At 36.1% G+C, this 22062-nt stretch overlaps 1 protein-coding gene across 1 annotated transcript in view; it reads right to left on the minus strand.

The window, feature by feature from the left end:
- The window catches only part of ANKAR (ankyrin and armadillo repeat containing), a 66189-nt gene that overhangs the window by 17784 nt on the left and 26343 nt on the right, over positions 1-22062 (minus strand). Inside the window, exons 7-14 of the mRNA XM_077780219.1 lie at positions 21121-21322; positions 18280-18488; positions 15987-16091; positions 13583-13824; positions 9292-9460; positions 2952-3193; positions 2628-2781; positions 2382-2543 (exon numbers count right to left, since the gene is read on the minus strand). Of these exons, the coding sequence (XP_077636345.1) occupies positions 2382-2543; positions 2628-2781; positions 2952-3193; positions 9292-9460; positions 13583-13824; positions 15987-16091; positions 18280-18488; positions 21121-21322 (1485 nt within the window). The remainder of the gene's footprint in view (positions 1-2381; positions 2544-2627; positions 2782-2951; positions 3194-9291; positions 9461-13582; positions 13825-15986; positions 16092-18279; positions 18489-21120; positions 21323-22062) is intronic.

Below are 22062 nucleotides of genomic sequence, written 5' to 3' on the forward strand. Positions count from 1 at the left end.
CTAAAATCATCATGGTAAGTGATGATGAGTATGTGAAGCTGCTGGAATTCTCATACACTGCTAGGAGGAATGCAAAGTGATAACACATGATTGAAAACAGTCTGGCAGTTTTTCTAAAAGTTAAACACCTCCCATATGTTCCAGCAGTCCTACTTTTAGGTATTCACCTCCAAAAATGAAAACATTTGTGTCGGCCTGAAAACTTATACACAAATGTTCATAGCGGTTTTATTTACAATAGCAAGAAACTGGAAACAATCTAAGTGTCCATCAGTGGGTGCATGGATCAACAAATCATAGTATATCTATGTATTAATCAGTATTTTCCAGAAAAACAGAACCAACAGGATATGTATGTACGCAGGTAATAATTCCATACAATGGAATAGTGCTCTGCGTTAAAGAGTGAACTATTGATAAAAAAAAAAAAATATGCATAAATGTCAAAATAACTGTTGAGTGAAATAAACAAGAAAAAAGTATATATGTATATCCATTTACACAAGATTCTAGAAAATACAGACTAATCTATAATGATAGAATACAGATCAGTGGTTCTCTGGGAAGGGAAGTACAAAGAGAGAGCAAAGGCACACAATGAAACCATTGGGGGTGATGGTGATATTCATTTATCTGATTCTGGTGATGGTGTCACAGCTGAAAGCGTATGTCAAAATTCATCAAATTGTACAGTTTAATGTATTTTTTAAGTTTATTTATTTATGTTGAGACAGAACATTTTGGGAAGGGCAGAAAGAGGGGAAAAGAGCGAATCCCAAGCAGTCTGTGGTGACAGAATGGAGCCTGATGCAGAGCTCAATCTCACAAATTGTGAGATTATAACCGAGTCAAAATCAAGAGTCAGACACTTAACCAATGGAGCCACCCAGGTGCCCCCAGTTTAATGTATTTTTATATTTTATTCTATTGTATATTTTACTTAAATACTTTATTATATGTAAATTATTTTAGTAAATCTTTAAAAACCCACATTTGAATTGTTCTAGGCATGCAAAGAAGTAGGAACATATGATTCATAATCAGGGGGAAAATAATCATCTAATAGAAAGAGACCCAGAGGGGCACCTGGGTGGCTCAGTCAGTGAAGCGTCCGACTTCCACTCAGGTCATGATCTCACAGTCTGTGGGTTCGAGCCCCACATCGGGCTCTGTGCTGACAGCTCAGAGCCTGGAGCCTGTTTCACATTCTGTGTCTTCCTCTCTCTCTGTCCCTCCCCTGCTCACTCTCTGTCTGTCTCTCAAAATAAAATGAAGACTTTAAAAAAAAAAAGTTGAAAGAAAGAAAGAAAGAGACCCAGAAATGATTTAGATGCTGAAACTAGTTACAGGGAAGTTAAAACAGCCATTTTAAATATGTTAAATATGTTTTAAGATCCTAGAAGAAAACATGAACATGATGAGGAAAAAAAAGGAAAGTGTGTGTAGGTATATAACCAGTCTAAACTAGTAAATTTGGAATCAAGAGTTTTCTTCTGTAGTTCTACTGGAGAATCCCTTATCTATGGCAAATGTAGACAGCTTTGAAGTAAACTAATGAGAAGAAATTGCATACACGCGCACACACACAAGGTATTGTTGTATATATGTTATCATCTATTAAAATTTTAGAACGATCTATAATTTATATCATAGGCTCTGGCTGGAAAAAGACACATTATTTTGTCTGACTGATTGTCTTGGAATTTAATGAATTTCTTGAGAGTAGCGTTTTCAAGTAAGGAGAAACAAATCTTTTTGGAACCAGTTCCTACATTCTTCATTCCAGCTAGACTATTTTTTGAGGAAATACAATCAACTAAAAATAAAGGACTTTTTTTTCTTATCTATAAGAAACAGTCTACAATAAGCCCTATACATTCAGAAGGTCAGAAAAGAACACAAATTTTTCTTTTTGGTAGATCAAGCACTGACAGCACTTTTACAGATACCCCAAAAAGTTAACTCTTTTGCAGTGAAAGAACAGCTAGACCTACTGGCCACTTTATGAAGAAAGAATCATTATGGAAAAAGACTGGAATTAAAAAATGTGCCCCAACATTAAAAACTCCATATAAAACATACAGTTCTTGATATTCAAAAAGAAGAAATATTTTTCTCTTACACTCAGAGAAACATGAGATTCTTTTAACCTAAAATAGCCAAGGATCATTGTCCTTATTACCCTTTATAACCAAAGTTCAAGGGCAAAATGGATATAAAATTATTAATTACACCACTTTTACTCATTAATGCCTTGGAGAAATAAAAAAAAATGGTAAGCCTTTTATAAATTAAATATGATTTAGGGCTCTATCAATGGGGACAGAGAGGAAAGGAAGAATCTTACTTATATTTTAAAAATTGAGGAAATAATTACAAACCAATACAAATAGACCCCACTGCTCTGATGACACTCAGAAGTGTGCCTTCAGCTATTTTATTGATCCTCAGTAAGCGAACCAATGGTGCAATTCCATTCCCTTCACATATTTGATTTTGGTGCATCCTGCTGTCCTTACTTAGAGCTATGACTGCTTCACCTCCTGGTAAAGAAAAGCAAGAAACATGTCTGATACTTCAGCGTGCTGCCTTACATTGTGCAAATGGATGCATAGGAAAGAACTCACCAACATACTGCATTTTAGCTGATGGTGACAGAAGCATGTTTATTATAAAGTTGTATCCAATCTGCTCTGCCATATACTTCTGTTGTTTCAGCGTTTGACCAGCCAAGGCCCAAAGGGCTACAGCTCCTTGTTCCTTAACATCTATTTGAAATGCCTATTAAAAAATACATATTCCATTCTTTCAATGAGCATCGATGGAACGCTGTAGGAATGCTTTATAAAAGGTTTATTCTAGAATTGGTTATAGTTTTCTTTTCACTTTATGAAATTCAATATTGAATACTTTGCCTAAGAAAAATGACAAGTAATCATAAACATTCCTACCTTGAGGAGTTTTAAAAGATATTTGCTTAATGATTTTTCCAGAAATTCTCTCTGTATAGACGGGTTGTAACTTGCCAGCGATTCCACAGCCATTGCACCCTTGACTTGGACACTAAGGTGTTTCCCTTTAAAAAGAGCCACCAGAGGAGGAATGGCTCCTTCTGAAGCCATAGCGTTCTGCACTTCCCTGTTGTCACGTGCCACCTCAGCAATCGTAGCGGATGATACAGCCTTCAACACATCTTCACATCAATTTAAGAAACAGTTAAATAAATCTTTTAAAAATATTTAAGAAAATGCAACTTTTCATTAGATTCTCATATTATAGAATCAAACTTATAGAGTGTGTAAAAATTTAGAAAATAAAAATAGAAATAAAACCATCCAGATTCTCACCACCCAAACACAGATATTTCATTTAATCTCATTCACTGTTTTAAAAAAAAAGTTTACTTATTTATTCTGAGAGAGAGCGAGCAGTGGAGGGGCAGAGAGAGAGGGAGAGAGAAGCCCAAGGAGGCTCTGTGCCGAGAGCACAGATCCTGATAGGGGCTCAAACTCACAAACCATGAGATCATGACCTGAACAGATATCAAGAGTTGGACACTTAGCCAACTGAGCTACTCAGGTGCCCCATTCTCATTCATTTTTAAAGTGAAAAGACATATTTATATAGTGTTCTAGACATTTTATATAGTTGTACTATAAATCCTGTATTTTAATTTACCAGTAAAACATTTTCCTGTTCTTTATGAACATCATTGTCTCCCAAATATTCATTAATGAATGTATTACATTTCCTTAGCCATTCACATTTTTATTTTTTAAAGTTTATTTATTTATTTTGAGAGAAAATGAGTGCAAATGGGGGAGGAGCAGAGAGAAAGGGAGAGAGAGAATCCCAAGTAGGCTCTGGGCTGACAGCACAGGGCTCAATTTCATGAGCCATGAGCCAAACTCAAGAGCCAGATGCTTAACCGACTGAGCTAGCCAGGCACACTGACTGGTAGAAAAACCTCACAGTTTTAAAAAATACATGGTGTTTCCAACTTTCACTGTTTTAAACAATGTTTAGGAGAAATTTGGCACATAAGGTATTTTTCCTTCTTGTTTTTTCCTTTAGTATAGAGTACCAGGAATTACTGGAATAATTTAATATATCATATTAAATTACTTTCCAAAATTGATTATTGCATCTGAGCCTTTCATAATCAGAGTATAAGCGTTTCAATGTTGCTGTATCTTTTTAAGTACAGGTATTATCATTAAGAATAAATTCATAAATTTAGCTAATTTGATAGGCAAAAAATTGTATCTCCCATTTCATATTTTTGATTACTATTGAGACTAAACAATTTCATATATGTTTTTTAACCAGTTATACTCATTCTCTTTAAAACATACAGGAAAGTTGCAAGAATAAATCGGAGAACTCTCCCAAGATTCAGCAATAATTGATATATATCCATCATTTTTTAACTTTTTTTGTTTTTCACAATATGATGTTTCTGTCACAATATGATGTTTCAGACTCACCATGTACCTGCTCTGCTCCACCCCTGAAATAAGCCATTTGTCCAAGAAGTTCTGGTTCCTTTTAATGAGGAATGGTACTTAGAAATCAAGATTTGAATACTAGATGTGTTCATTGTTACTTACGTATCATTTCTTCTAGACTCTTAGTAGACAAGACTAGAAAAATGTATGTATTTCCAGTTTTCCAATTCCAACCCAACACCACAGGATTCTTTATCGCCTTTCCATATGCTGTATCCTTTTCACAGTGAGAACCCAATACTATTCAACACATTTATTCACATGTTCGGTTCTACAATACTTTTAATACTTTAACAGTTCAGAGCTGTTTCAGCCATATCACTATGAAATACAAATCCACTAAGAAGAATTCAAGATATGTTTGCAGTTTTGTGTGTGTGTGTGTGTGTGTGTGTTTGTATAGGGAAGTGCTATGTTCAAAAATCACTTGTATTCATTTTTGTTCTTCCTTTAAAATCTTTAAAATCTTTATGTAATCCCTTTGAAGTACAGTTGAATTCATTTGTTTCTGTTTGGTTTCAATTTTAGTTTCCCCCTGGTAGACTTATAGATCTAATTGTGTGTGTGTGTGTGTGTATGTATGTGTGTGTGTGTGTGTGTGTTTTCATATGTAAGACATATGTTTCAAAAAGTCAAAAAATGCACAGAAGTCATTTTTTTATCCAAACAGGCAGACTCTATATCCAGCATTTGTTCTTTCATAGACTATTTGGGTTAGTTCTCTCTCTGTTAAGGCCTTTTGTTCATGTCAATTTATCTATATCACTTATATCAAATATATTAACTTTTTGCTATGAATATTTTCATCATTCAGTCAATTGTGTTTTCGGCAAATACTTTACTGAGGAGCTCCTACATGCCAGGCACTATCCTAGGCACTGGGAAACAGTGATGAACCAACAAGACACAAGTTCTTGACCTTCTGGAGCAAGCCAAAGGCCAGAAGTATGAAATAGCAATAGGTTCCATACTACTTTAGAGTAAAATAAGAGAGGAAGGGAGTGATAGGAAGGTCATTTCCTTTTGGAGTTGGAAGGTTAGAAGGGCTTCTAGACTATGATAGGAAGTTGGACTTTATCCTAGGTGACAAAGAGCTAGTGAATTATTTAAAGGAAGGTATAGAGAGATGCCTGGGTGGCTCAGTTGGTTAGGTGTCAGACTCTTGGTTTTGGCTCAGCTTATGATCTTGCACTTTCATGAGTTCAAGCCCCACATCAGGCTCTGTACTGATGATGTGGAGTCAGCTTGGGATTCTCAGTCTCCCTCTTTCTCTGTCCCTCCACAACTCATGCTGTCTCTCAAAATAAATAAATAAACTTAAAAAAAATAAAGTAGGGAAAAGATATGATTAACTTTTCATTTTACATACATCACTCTAGTTAAATACCTGGAATGTTGTTCAGCCCAATAGGTTAATAAAATTAAGAGAATGTGGGGTATCATTCTTTATCTTACTCTTTACTGCTATCTGAGTTCAAAAAGTAAATTCCTTCTCTCACTTCCCACACAGGCACATTACTCATTTCTCCCATAAAAGGAATAGTGAGTTACATAATTTCTTAATTTGGAGAATGAGCATTGCTAATGCATGGTTTAGGTTCATTTTAGCACTATTGTTGTTTGATGTTTTCTCAAAGCAAGCAATAAGGCTGAAGTTTTTATCTCTATTTGATTCCTGCGTCTATTATCAATTGTATCCAAATTCTAAAGGGAGAAGAGCTGTCTTTGCCCCTCAATAATCCAAACTAGCTCTAAAGTTCAAAGGAGAAGTCGGGAGTTTGGATACAGAACTAGAAAGAATAGATTATAACCATAACAAAGTTCTGAAGAGTAAATAGAATTGCTTAGGAGAGTGAGAAAGAGAAAAGAAAAAAGAAAAGAAAAGAAAGAATGAGAAGAGAAAAGCCCAAGGAACTCCAACTTTGAGAGTTAGGTGCAATAAGGGGTGCCTGGGTGGCTCAGTCAGTAAAGTGTCTGACATCAGCTCAGGTCATGATCCCATGGTTCATGGGTTCAAGCCCCGCATTGGGCTCTGTGCTAACAGCTCGGAATTTGGAGCCTACTTCAGATTCTGTGTCTCCCTCTCTCTCCCCCTCCCCTGCTCATGCTCTGTCTCCCTCAAAAATAATAAACATTTTTTAAATGTTTAAAAAAAAAAGAGGTGCAAGAAGCTTAATGGTAGAGGCAGTCTTTATCTAAAACTCTTGCAAACAGAATTCTGAAGTTTTCAAATTTTAGAAGATACTGAGTGCATATATTATGTATTACATAGCATCCTGGAGAGTCTGGAAAACATATCTGCGGTGAAATGTATAAATAATCATTCTATGAAGGATGAGGTGCTCTTTCAGTTTTGCTCAGATAGTTAGCAGTTGAAAAGTATTTTGTATACTTTCTGTTACATATTTCAATTTCTATGGTGGCCTCATGACACAGAATAGGAAAACTGTGTGCCACAGAAAAGATGAAATCTGTAGCATTGTAGGAATGAAAATGAGAATATGCATGCAGACACACACATATGTGGAAGAGTGTGAAATAAGCAGCTAAAGATGGGTGAAGCAAAGGCTTAAAACAAACCAAACTCAGCAAAGGTTGAGGAACTTCTGGAGATAGGGGTTAAGACTAAGGAAATGTTAATAAATCCATAGTCTCAAGAAACTGCCTATGACTCTGGGGCCATTTTACTTTAATGTGTGAGTGGTTGAAAATGTTTAAGAGGATATTGGAATTAATAAAATTCCTTTGTGACCAACTACAACTTACCAACCCTGCTAAAAGGCAAGAGAACTACTTGTTAAAGCTCCAAAATTATAAATAAAGTGTTTATAAATTATATATGAAGAGAAAAAAAGTTTCCTTTTTTTCCAAAATTACCTTCCTTGGAATGAAGAGGTAACATAGATTATAGTGTAGGGTAAGTTATTTTCATTTAGTTAGGGCAAGAGCCCCAAAAGAAACAATTTTAACAATTTATTTCTATAGCTTTCTTTCATGAATTTATTTATTATTTGTTCAAATTGCCTCTACAGTTTGTGCTTTGTTCTAACATCTGGGGTTGGGAGGATGAAAAATGATAGGGGAAAAACTAGTCCCTGTCTTTAAATTTCAATTAAGGAGATAAAACACAAAGAATAAAATAAAGAGTAATTATAGGGGCACCTGGGTGACTCAGTCAGTTAAGTCGGTTAAGCCGACTTTGGCTCAGGTCATGAGTTCATGGCTTGTGGGTTCAAGCCCCGCATTGGGCTCTGTGCTGACAGCTCAGAGCCTGAAGCCTGCTTCAGATTCTGTGTCACCTTCTCTCTCTGCCCCTCCCCTGCTCACGCTCACTCTCACTCTCAAAAAATAAATAAACATGAAAGAGTAATTATAAACAAGTAGAAATTCTGTGGCTACAATATGCATTAAAGCTGGCTGTCTTTAATGCTATTCTTTTTTTAATTGAAGTATAATTGACATACCATGTTATATTAATTGCAGATGTACAACATGGTGGATAGTGATTGGATGATTCTATACATTATCTCTAATGGTATTCTTACAAATGATAAAGTAGAGCATAGTTACTGATGGAAGGCAAGTTAAAGCAGATGACCTTAGGAATTTGTAATGAAGGGAAACGACTTTCAAATGATTTCCCTATACGAGAGAGGTTATTAGAAGATGATAATTCCTTAACTTTGAAGGTCTAAAGTAAAAGAAGGCCCTCTGCAACAACCCCTTTATCCATAACCTTGTATTACATGTCAACCAATATTTTTTTCTGTATTTATTCCTGGAGAGCTAGACCAGAAAAATATTAAACTAAGCAGGAAGAAAAATGGGCAAGCTTGGCAGACAGTCTCTCCTTTGCTCTCCCCTCTACCACTCCCTTATGATGTATTCAATAAACTTTTTTTAAAAAATTTTTAAAAATTTATTTATTTATTTTGAAAGAGAGAGAGAGAAGTTCAAGTGGGGAAGGGGTGGAGAGAGAGAGAGGGAGAGAAAGAATCCCAAGCAGGCCCAGTGCTGTCAGTACAGAGCCCGATGTGGGGCTCAAACTCACAAACTGTGGGATTATAACCTGAGCCAAGATCGAGAGTCAGATGCTTAACCTGCTAAGCCATCCAGGCTCCCCAATAAGCTTCTATTTCCTTCACAAAAAGGCCAAGCTTTTCCCCAATTTTTTAGCCCCTCATATTCGAGGAAAACCATAGATCTGAAGCTTGCTCTGTAATGTGTATGCTCACTGAAATGAGATAATTATTATGGAACCTGAGAGATCATTTGCAGTACCTGCAAGAGTTTTCTCATGGCTTGTGATGTTCTCGGAACTGATATGTACTTCAGAGTCTGATAAGTAGCCTAAAGACCTGATGACTTTGAATTTTGTTACCAATATCTAACAGCAAACCTGAAGTTTTTTTGTTGTAACTTATAAAATATTCCAATGATCAATATATGTATTCCCAATGATCAATATATGTATTATTTCTATATAGGGAGTCATTTACTCAAGTCCCCGGGCATATTAACTGCATTATTTTCATTATTTATGCCAGTATTTCCATTTATAGATAAGTCCAGTTAAACTTTTTTAAATAAAACCTATGGTTTTAGTCAGTTCTATTATAAACTTGGTGTTTAATTTGAGTGTTTGAGATATTTAGTTTATATTATATATGTCTAGATCCATTCTAAGATAACAGGATATGTCTTCATCTAAGACAAGTCCAACCTGTATTTGCTTCACTCAGTATATCCGGCCACTTAAAATAATACAGAAATCGAGGCTCACCTGAATCTGAACTCAGAAATGTGATAAGATGTTGGATGCCTTTATGGTCTCTCACTGCTCTTTGATTTTGTTCATTCCCTATACATAATACTCGTATACAGTTCATTACATTTACTAGCACATTTTCTATGTCTAACTTCAAGAGACTTATCAGAGCTGGGATTCCATTCTAAAGATGAAGAAACAAAAAATTAATTACAATGGAATTATTTAAGATTCATGCAATCTTTATTTAAAAACATAAGTCTATAATCTTTCTTGCTATAAATATCCACTTATATTAGGAGACAATGATTGCCTATAAACAAATGTGTTTACTGATATGTCACATTAAATGACAGTTAACTTTGAACATAAAATAGTCTCCTCTACACCAAAATAAATTAAGGCTACAAGGTCACTGTAACATTTAATAAATGTCTTAAAAGTAAAGCAATTGAGTAAGATCAACTAAATACACTGCCAATTTGGAAATACTTGCCATTGTAAACATTGTGCTGGTAATTGGTAATTGAATTTGCACAACAAAAAATATTTTTAAATGTAAATTCTTAATTTTAAATGGAGTATAGGTGGCATTTCTCTCTACTGATAGAAATAATGCAAGAATATTAAGGAAGATAAATAAAAATAATTTCAATAAAATTAGGAGACATCTGTAATATTGAGCCATAATAAGTATGTGTGAGTTACCAGCAAGTATTAGAGAGATCTCCCATGGCCACTGTCCATAAGAAATGCTGGCAGAGCACAGTTGTCCAAAATGAGTGCCTCTGTCTTGAGGGGCAGAAAAAGAAATACACAATTCCCTCTCTGAAATAGTAGGAATGGGTATGCAGGATGGCAGCAGGCTCTTTCCTGGGTCATTTTGGCATAATGTTTCAAACATTAAGGAAGGCAAGGATTGACAAGGAATCATACCGACCAGATATGTTTGAAAGAAGTAGACTCTCAGTGAAGTAAGAAGGAAGAGATAGACTCTGCATTGTGGAGGAAACAGAATCTTATATTGTGAGGTACTATGCACCAGTCTCTGTTGGCTTAGAGAAAAGTAAAGCTGAAAGAACCCATGCATACAGCTCTGTGGTTAAGTCATATCCTTGCTAGTCTAGAACTGGGCCCTTTCCCATATATACTTCCTGCAAGTAGCCGGACAAGAGAGAACTTAACTAATTCAAAGATGAGTAATGATCAGAACAGAACTAGAACAGCATCCGTCCAAATATAGTTAAGAAAAAAATAGAAAAACTTATGACAGATGAAGAATGCTCATCAAAAAAATATTGCCACAAAACAGATGAAATTACCAAAAGTGGTACATTATTATCAATGAAAAAAATTAATGAGGCAATCACTTCTATAAAACAAGAATGCACAGGAGAGACATCAGAGCTCAGGGAAGATTTTTTTGAGACAGGGAAGAATAAATGGGAGCCGCAGAAGCTCAGGAAAGATGTGGAGAAAGAAAAGCCAAATTGTAATCCACACAACAATAAACAATGCTGAAAAACAGCAAGGGACAAGAAGGACAGGATTAAGAAAAAAAGAAAAATGAAATAAAATGAAACAATGAGTGGAAAAGGACTAGCAAAAAAATGATAGCTATGTAAGGCAGGAAAAAGTAATATCATATGCAAATAATGTTTTCAAAGAGAAGTGGTCATTTAATTCAGGCCAATAAATGCAATGATCAGTATTTGACTTTCTCCTTTCAATACCTTTGACACTATTGATCATTCTTTCCTCTTTGAAACACTTCCTTCATTTAGCTTATAGGACAAACGATGCTTCAGGTTTCCTCCTACCTTGTTGGCCATTCCTTCTTAGTCTCCTTTGGGGTCCCTCCAGATCTTTCAACTTTCCCACAGATCCTGGTGAACTCAACTTTCAAAATATAATACAGAATGTGATCACTTCTCACCATTTTCACTATCATTATCCTGGTTCAAGACACCATTATCTGTTAATCTGGATTACTATAACAGTTTTTCAATTAGTCTGGACACATCCACCCTTGCCCGCCTATTTCAACAGAGGATAAATATTAATCTTTTCATGGAACTTCCCAGAACAGAATCATTCAGTGGCTTACCATACTCAGAGCAAAAGCTAAAATGTCTGACAGTTGCCCACAAAACCCTACATGACGTGGTCCACCATTACCCAGCTGAACATCTCCTGCTTCTCTCCCCTCAGCCACTCTTGGTTTCTTGCTGCTCCTCGAACATACCAGGCACATTCCAGCTTCCATTAACTTTGCACTTGTTTCCTCTGCCTAGAATACTCTTCCCAACATCTTCTCATCTACTTTAAGTCTGTACTCAAATGCCAGGACTTAGTGAATTATTTTTCACCAAGCTCCCCCCTCCCCTTTCTCTGTTTTATTGTCCTCCTACCACTTGTTGTCACCTAACATATGTTTGTTTTATTTGCTTTATTTATGGTCTTGCTATTCCCAAGTAGAATACAAATTCCATGAAACTGGGGCTTTACCTGTTTTGTTCACTGCTATAACCCCAGCATCTAGAATAGAATCTGCCATTTAATAAACTCATAAAACATACTCATTGTGTGAATGGACTAAAAGAACACTACAGAAAAAAAAATACTTAAAGATATGCATTCAGGAAAGCATTCCAAAAATAAAGGAAAATGAATATACGTGTTGAAAGGTTATACCAAGTCCAGGGAAAACAGGTAACTAATGTTAACATATAAGTCCTGGACTTTAAAGATAAAAAGTGAAGGAAAACACTGACTGTAGTAGATTAAAGATAAAAAGATAGTAATAAACTATGACAGAACTAAGGTTAAACATGTTATATCAATGAATATAAATGAGCTCTACTCAATATAAAGTAAATGGCAAAGCATAACCTAAATATGCTGATTCAAGGGACACATTTATCCTAATTCTGGGTAATTATTAGATTAACTGGAGATTATAAATTCTAAATAAGTAAAGACTAACTCTAGAGGTGGGCCTGGGATGTATATATTTCTAATACATTTCCCAAAGATAACCAACCAACCAACCAACCAATCAACAGAAGATGACTCAAAAAAGTTAAAAAAGGATGGGCAGAGCCAAATTAAACATGAGAGTACAAAGGAAACAAACAGATCACAAACATAATTCTGGACAAGATGGAATTCAGGGCAAAAGTATTGCACTCTACAAAAAAAGGTACATTTTATGACACTAAATGATTCAATCCATGGTGAAGCAACACCTGAAGGAAACAATAAAAATAATCTTATAAATATCTCCTGAAAGATCGTAAGTCAAACTTAAGCAGACACAATACAGTGTGTTTCATTTGAGGAAATACAGCATGGCAAAGATTGCTTGGTGTTCACAAAAAAAATAACTTTCTGGTACACAGACTGCATTTTCCAGCCAGAGCAGTAATAGCCAGTGTGGTAGCGTTTCTTGTAACACCTTCTCATAAACAAGAAGCGACCATATCCGAGAGCTAAGTAGGCACCCGGCTTGCCTTCTGTATTACTCAGGTAATAGTCTTACCAGGTATTTCTGTTGAGGAACAGTCCTCCCTGGGCCTCTCGCATTCCTGTGTATCAAGACTGTGACAGTTCTTTCACCTGGGCCATGCCTCAGGATTTTTATTGTTATTTGAATATTATTTTTATTCTTATTGGAAATGTTATTACCACACCTTTCAAGGTTATGTTTCAAATAACATTTCCCTTTAGACAAACAACAGGCTTGCTTACTGGTTGCTATGAAAGTGATAGGTTTCTCAGGCTTGAGGTTCTTCAGGTACAACAAAAACGCCAATGTGTGGGTAGCATCCATCAGAGCCTACTGTGTCTTGTGGGAGAAAGACCTCTGCTGAGGCTCACACCCTTTGCTGTGCTTTGTTTGCTCTTGTTTACTTTTAACACTCATGGAATTGTGGCAGGTTTGTTCTTTGTCATCTTCCTTGAGATTGGACTTCCTCCCTGGGAGTTTCACCACTGCATAATACATGGATATGTCCATTTCTAGCTTTTATTTTTTAAATTTTTTTTAACGTTTGTTTTTGAGACTCAGAGAGACAGACCACAGGAAGGAGAGGAGCAGAGAGAGAATGAGACACAGAACAGAAGCAGGCTCCAGGCTCTGAGCTATCAGCACAGAGCCCGATGCAAGGCTTGAACCCCCAAACTGTGAGATCATGACCTGAGCTGAAATCGGACACTGACCTGGCTAGGACACCCAGGCACCCCCCTTTCTAGCTTCTACATAAAGGAATGTCAGTCAAAATGATACTCTATGAAAAGAACTTACATATTTGGCAATAACATCCTTGTTTTCAAGTTGAGCAATGTCATATAAAATGAGAGCACAGCGAGAATGTAGTTCAGGTTCTTCAGAAACCAGTAGGTTGATCAGAGCTGGAATGCCTTCTGCCTCTACTATAGCATGCACGATGCTTGCATGGGTTGAGATATTACTCAATAACCCGACTGTTTTGCACTGTAATTTTATTTTGGAACATTTTAATAGATTAATTAAGGCAGGAATGGTACCTGCAATGAAAAAATCAAGAGAAAGCATGAATTATTTATAACCATTTAAGCTTAATTTGTCATGATAAGATTTAAATAATGGTTATGGTCATTGCCATATAGACAATTAGCAAATAATTCTATAAAATGTTTGTAAAATTATCATTTGAAACTATATGAATGCACCTTTCTGTACTTTCCACAATTCAGGCAGCTCTCCTATCCACACATCTGATTTTCACACAGCACACAAGCCTATTATTTCATATTGGTAACTCTAAGCCGCCTTGGAACCATGAACTTTTGGCTTCAAATGATGGATGAATAAATTCCTTGAGCCACCTTATGGTACAGTTCAGTTTGGGATATTTAAATTTGTGTAGCAGTATTTATGCAATTATTTGAGCATTTTATTATATTTTACCCATATTTTTTTACAAGAAACTGAAAAACAAAAAGTGCTGAATCTAGTAAAAAGCATGAATTATAATTGGTTCAAGGATGGAAATCACTGGCCATGGTGAAAATAGAAAATTGGCTTCAATTGGATGTTTGTTATATCCACTGTGCAAGAAAGAGCACGCTCTGGAGCACGCAAGAAATGTTGGAAAATATAACTGTATAGTTAGGGCTTTATTTATTTATCTACCTGAGATGAAACCTCCCTCATGACTTATTTATCTAAGGTTCCTTTTTGGACACAGAGATTTTTGTACATGTTTTCAGGAACACTAAAGGTTAGTTTTAGGGTACCACCTATAGTACTTTTTTATTCATTTATTTATTCATTTAACAAATATTTATGGAGCTTCTGATGTATGCCTAATATTTACATTAGAGTAGTGGATACCACATTAGACAGTGAAGATAGACATTTCCATCACTTCAGAAAGTTCTATTGGAAAATGCTATTCTCAAAACTACTGAATGAGGTAGGAATCATTTGATTAACAAGGAAATTAGGGTTATAGAGGGCAAACAATTAACCTAACTTCTAAATGCAGAGCTAGTTACAAACCCAGGGTTGACACAAAAACTGCTCTTTTTTAAAGTTTTTACCTGAATTCCAGTTAGTTACTATACAGGGTAATATTAGTTTCAGGTGTAAATACTGTGAGTGATTTAACACTTCCATACAATACATGGTGCTCATCACACACACACATACACACACACAAAACTCTACTATTTTTTTTAATGTTCATTTATTTTTGAGAGAGAGACAGAGACAGAGCACAAGTTGGGGAGGAACAGGGAAAGAGGAAGACACAGAATCCAAAGCAGGCTCCAGGCTCTGAGCTGTCAGCACAGAGCCCAACACAGCCCGAACTCAACGAACAGCGAGATCATGACCTGAGCTGAAGTCAGATGCTTAACCGACTGAGCCACCCAGGTGGCCCACTTTAATTTAAAAAATAAATTGTGTAAATACAGAGTAGGGATAATTTCTAATTGAAAGTAAATATAAAAGGTAGTATAGTAATTTAGTATCATTTTTAAAATTGCAAAGTTTTACAGAAGTAGAATTTATATAGTTTTTTTATTGTATGCATTTTCCACATGAGAAATAAAATATAAGGTTGTCAGAGAAAGACAAATACCATATGATTTCACTTATATGTGGAAAAAAAAGTAGAATCAGACCTATAAATACAAAGGGCAAACTGATGGTTGCCGGGGCGGGGGCGGGGGTAGAGGCATGGGTGAAATGGGTAAAGGTGGGAGTGAGTGATACAGTCTTCCAGTTATGGATTGAATAAGTCACAGGAATAAAAGCCACAGCATAGGGGGTATAGTCAATGGTATTGTAATAGCACTGACAATGACAGATGGCAGCTACACTTGTGGTAAGCACAGCATAATGTACAGAGATACTGAATCACTATGTTGTGCACCTGAAACTAATGTAACACTGTGTGTCAACTATACTGTAATTAAAAATTTTACATATATATATTTACACATTGTATTTACATATTATTTATGTAAATATAAATAATATATATGTATATATATCTAATTGTCAGGTAAAGGACATAATCTTAGGAGAAAGAAAAACAGGAACTTAACACCAACTAAAAAGTTTTCTCTACAATTAAAAGTAGATTTTAAACTGATTGAATATAATTATAGCTCTACATAAAATAGGCTAAGCAAAAGACAGTAAATAGATTTTACGTCACCTGCATCCAATATATGTTTCCAGTATCCATCATTTGCTAAGCAAATTACTTCCAAGGACATCACAGCCATCATCCTTCGTTTATAGCTTTCACACTGCAACATTTCTGGTAAGTATTCAACATAAAAACACATGTTGTAATTTTATAAGAGGGAACGGAATGATTGATCTGCTTCTGTACAGGCCGAGTGAAGCCGTGTGTTGAGATCACCACTATCACCACCAAATTCATTCATTAAATTCCCTCTGTGGATGGCCTTCTGTGAGGTGGTGAACAGATTGCAAATGCCCATAATCTCTGAGGTTTATAATCTATACCGTTAGTACAAGAAATTCCGAAATGTTTAATATTTGGTCCAAATGACTTGGATTGACTGGTCATACTGTTCAAAGTCACTGGGAAAACAGTACACCTCTCTTGCTTGAAATTAGTTGTTACATAAAATTTGAGTGTAAGTTTTCAAGAATGGCAAAATAAACTACATTATTGTCAATAAAAGTTTAACATCTATTAAATCATATAGCAAGATTTATACATTCCCTGAGTATGAAGAAGATAATTCCAAAAAATTCTAAATGAATTTATACTAATAGGCAGGAGATAATGCAAATACATATATATGCTTCTAAACAATGTCTATGGTAAAAGAAAAAAACCACAAAGAAGTATCCTTTTCTGGTCTCTCTCTTTACCCTCCACTTTTCTGAGTTCCTCTCTCCAGATATAACCACTTATATCTGGACTTACATCTTTTGGACTCTTTCCCCATACCTTCTGTGATGTACATATCTCTATATTTCTAAACACTTACATACACTGTTACCATTTGCTCTCTCAATTTTGGACATCATCGATTGACTTCAGGTTATGGTAAATGAGAAGTTAGCTCTTCCAACACTGCGCTGCCATGTCCTCTCCCTCCCCTTCCCCATATTTATAGTATTTAGTTAAATTAATATTCCATACTTATATTAAAATGCCTATACAGATATTATTCACAGGTAAGCATTGTAGTGTACTACAGTTTCGTCTCCTTTCTTACTTTTGTCTTTCCTGGAAACCTTATTTTATTTCATCTGCCTTGTTTTCTTTGTACCTATTGGTAATTCCTCCCACATCCCTTTGGCGTGGGTACACAGTTTCCATTCTGGGACTTCGATTTGCTGTCATCTTTGGAATCACCTTTGCTTTTCTCTTGGTGCAGATTCCTAATTTCCTGTTTGTTGAGGAGAATTCCTGCCTTGGCATCTTTCGGTCTTTCTGGCTTGCCTGGGCAGAGAGCACTCCTGACTGGAGCTGTCAGGCATAGTGCCTGGTGAGGATTTATGGTGTAAGTCTGAGAGGTCCTCAGCTTTCCTGCTATCAGCTTAGGATGATTTGTCCAGTCTGCTGAGTCCTAAGACTTGGCTCTTTCCAACATTTTATTGCTATTTTATCCTTTCTTGTATTCTCTTGAAGGCTGATGTTATTAGTTAAGCTCTGTGTAATTTTAGTGGGGTTTGGATGGATAATAAAAATTAGATGGGTGCATTCAGTTGGCCTAGTAACCCTTACCCTTATAACATTTCTGGCTAGACCAAACACAAATATGGAACAAAATCTCAAGCAAAATTTTTGACAAAACATATATTAATATATGAGGGAAAATACTGCTGAATATATCTCTTATTTATTTATTTTTTTTAGAGAGAGCGTGCACACACATGTATGCAAGCCGGGGAAGGACAGAGAGAGAGGGAGAGAGAAAATCTTTAGCAGGCTCCACACTCCACATAGAGCCTGATGTAAGGCTTGATCGCATCACCCTGAGATCATGACCTGAGCCAAAATCATGAGTCTGACACGTAACCAACTGAGCCACCCAGGCACCCCTGAAACTGCCTTTTAAATTAGGAAGGAATAAATCGGTGGGAGTTTTCTTCTCTTGAACTTTAATTTCCTTCTTCTTCCCTTATTTTTTGTTTGTTTGTTTTAATTTGCTTTTTTGACAGAGAGAAGGATAGATGGACTTTTGGAGAAAGTTGGAAAATAAAAATAAATATAATTATGTAAAATACAGTCTGAGTTATTATTCTTTGATTTTAATTCAGAATTAACTACTTTTGTACACACAAAATATAGTTGAGTATTATTTGTATTTCTGGTTTTAACTAAAAAATGTTTATGATTTTTAACTCTTTAAAATATGATGCATGTATTATTTCATTAGCTCTGTTTCAAAGTAAGTATCAATGATTAAGCTGAATAATAATCAGAACATTTATTTATAAAGAGTTATGTGTTGTACACTCACCTACCAACGTTTTCCAAACCGGGAGTTCGGGAATATTTAACTCTATTATATGCTTGAGAACCTCTGTATGAAAAGTTAGCACTGATAAATGAATTATATTATTTCCTTTAATATCTGTTTTTCTCCAGTTGGCACCAAGAGAAAATAGGTACTGAATAGTGTCCAGGGCTCCTGAAGTTGCAGCAAGCAACAGTGGAGTACACTGATTCCTAAAAGTCAAAGAACATATTATGATAATTAAGCACACATATACTGCCATATTTACTTCTTACAAAGCCATCCACATTGCTTTTGGAGGAAGTCTGATTTATATCATTCCCTTCTCTTCATTAAATGTTATTTCTATATATTCCACGTTTAAAAAGATTTCTCTCCTTTGCCTAGGCTGTCCTTAGTATTTGCCCCAACTCTCCCTCCCAAATTACTTGTCACACCTTATAATTTATTTAGAAGTTGATGATGCACAAAGTTCTTAGACTATGCCACCTCACATAGTCCTTACAACTCTATGAGTGAAGGAAACAGCAAGGCAAGTATCATCAGCCCATTGTACACACAGTAAAACTGAGCTCAGGGAGCGTTCCAACCCACTTCTTTATTCTTCATGTCCAGTTCTCAAATCCCAGCTTCCCATCATGGCAGAAACTAACAGATTTTCTCAAAAATCCCACTATCTGCTTCTTAAGGAAGATCATTTGGTTGGGCGCATGGCTGCCCAGCCAAATATTACATTTCCTAGCTTCCTTTCATGTGGCTCTTGGCCACATGACTAAGTTTGGCCAATGGATGTTAGTAGAAGTGACCTGGGTAACTCCCTAAAGAGAAAAGGAATGTGCCATTACTTTTCATTTCTGTTTCTTTTCATGGTTAAGATACAGGCATACCGATGAAAGCAGGGGTTGCCGTTTTGTACCAGGATATGGAAACCACATGTAAAGAAGCACCAGGAGGAAGATTACATGTTTACCTAGTTTAGACTAAAATATTTTGGCATGTGTTTGTCACAGCGGTTTCAACTGTATCTTAACTAACAGATCTATCACTAGCAATGTGAATTTAAGCAAACTGGGTTACTGTTTTCATCTGTCGAAGAATGAGGGTAACAATACTCAGCTCACAGTGTTAGTGTAAGGGATGAATAAGGTGCTTAGCACAGTCTTCATACATAGTTCCCCTCTCATTCTCTTTTCACTGTCACATGCCTACTTTTCATCCTTATACCAATGCCTCTCTCTTTGTGAAGCCCTCTTTCTCTTGCTGCCTGTCCTTGAACTTTCTCCTTTGCCCAGCCAGCCCCAAGACTCTCTCCTCTATCTCTTTTTTCCTAGGCCCTAGAGAAACTTTTGTCTTTTATGAGTAAACGTCTCTTCACTTTTTCCCTTTTGTAATTTAACAAGACTGTTTTTATCACTTTATTTATCCTATTTAATGGTAGGAATAAAGATTACTTCTACTTTAACACTATTACTCTGATTTTCCTCATATGAAAAACATACTACCCAATAAATTATATTTCTCTTTTCAGTTCCATATTACCATTCCCCCTGCCCTGCGGAGTCCTCTTCCAGGGTCTCAGCTCCTGAATTGCCTCACCAACGTGCCCCTTGGAGTGTGACTTCAACATCCATGCTAATTACCTTCTGTGTTCTGCTCTCTCACTTCCTTGTCATACTTATTTGGGCTCCATATTCATACACACCTGCATGGTTACACTTATCATTAGCTTCACATATATCCCAACCTTGGTAATTATCCTCTCTCTGAATTCTTTACTTTTCCCTTATGTTCACAGATAGCTTCTTACTTCCACCTCTGATATCCAATTGCTTGATCTTTTACAAGCCACTAATCATTATCCCCCTCCGCTCAAAGACATCGTCACAATATGACTAGCCAGAGCTGTATCAGGTCTCTACATTCCATGGCTCTTTCCAGAATCTCTTAGAGAAATTATTAGCCAGACACCATCATTTCCTGAAAGCTTTCTCTACATACATCTTTGCCCCAACCTGTAGTGAGGATTAATTTTTTCATTGAATAATAATGGCCTGAAATATCTGAATGAAACTATGCCTAAATCATGTTCAGATTCAAAATAATAATCTTGTCTTTCAATCACTACCAAGAATGCATCCTTCAGGAAAATTTATGCCTCCATCCTAAACTTTGGTCCTCTGCCTAAAATCATGAAAGAGAATTGTGAAATAGAAGCTAAATTGTGAAATTGTATTTGGGATGTTTCCTTATTTCAAAGTTATTTTCTTCTTTAAAAAAAAAAACTTGTTTAAGATTTTATTTTTAAGTAACCTCTACACCCAACATGGGGCTTGAACTCACAATCCCAAGATCAAGAGTCACACGCTCCACTAACTGAGCCAGCCAGGCGCTCCCAATGTTATTTTCTTCTTTTTTAATGTGTTTCTCTTCTGAATACCATTAGATGTTTCTCCTGTTACCTGAGGCCTATCAACGGTGGTCTGGAGTTCTGTGCTGTTTCCTGGTTGGGTAGGTTCCAATTTAGAGTAACTTTCTCCTCCCTAGTCTTGAGCTTCTTCCAGAGCACTAAGTAATTAACCTGATATACTCGTCTGTGGAACAAAACCACTGAGAAAAACTTAGAAAACAGTTCCTAGGGCTTACTCCTTATTCTTTCAGATAATGTGCATAGATCAATGGTAGTTGTACCTTTATACATTCTAGAGGTAAGTGGTAGATGAAGAAGAAGGGTAAGCCTTATGTGGCCTTTCACATTGATCATACTAACCGTTCCTTTTAGTGTCAGTGTTTGAGGCAAGCCATGAAAGCAGAGATTTGTGTTTTTACAAATGCTTAATAACTTACTCAGCTGTCGCCTCTGCTTCTATCAAACTAGGATCCTTCCTGCAGAGAGCAATGATGATGCCAATATTGTCATAGAAAGCGGCAAAGTGAATCGGCATCCAGCCTCTTTTTTCAGAAAGTGTGTAATCAGCTTTGAAACAGAGTAGACAGGTGGTTGTTTCCAATGAGCAAGCCTGTGCAGCCAGGTGCAGAGGTGTTGGACCTAAATAGATGGACAATTATTTAAGTGGTCAAGATCTAACATGTCCATCTAAAGACATGTCTTTTTGATATCCATCTACAGAGGTTTTTATGCTTCTCTGGAGCTTTAGCATCACAACAGGTAAGATAAGCAAGATAAGCATTAAAAAGATTAATTTAGACAACTCTAGATTTCTTTATTTAACTCAGGATGTCCGACCATTAAAAACCAATACTTCTTTATAAATGAAGAATAAATAACATTGAAAATATTAAATATTTGAAAAATTAAGTCAAAGGGTACATGGGTGACTCAGTAGGTTGAGCGTCTGACTTCAGCTCAAGTCATGATCTCCCTGTTTTGTGAGTTTGAGCCCTGCATCGGGCTCTGTGCTGTCACCTCAGAGCCTGCTTCTGATTCTCTGTCTCCCTGTCTCTCTCTGCCCCTCCCCTACGCGAGCTGTGTCTCTCTCCCTCTAATATAAATATTTTAAAAAACACAAAAAGTAAAAAAAAATAAGAAAGAAAGCTTAAGTCAATGTGTAAAATAGTTTCATGATCAACTAAGCTATTATTTAAATTATTTTCCATTTCATTTAAATGTTCTGTAGTAGGGAGTAAGATCCTTTGCAATTCAAAGAAAAATATGTTCATAAAAGCCCTCCATGTCACTAAATCCAGTGGGTGTTTTTCAATTCTCATCTTACCTCTCAACAGTAAGCTTTTCCTCTTTAAAATAGCTTCTCCAGCCCCCACCCCCAC

The sequence above is a fragment of the Crocuta crocuta genome, unplaced genomic scaffold (assembly GCF_008692635.1).
Source record: "Crocuta crocuta isolate KB4526 unplaced genomic scaffold, BGI_CrCroc_1.0 scaffold38, whole genome shotgun sequence".
Lineage (NCBI taxonomy): Eukaryota > Metazoa > Chordata > Mammalia > Carnivora > Hyaenidae > Crocuta > Crocuta crocuta.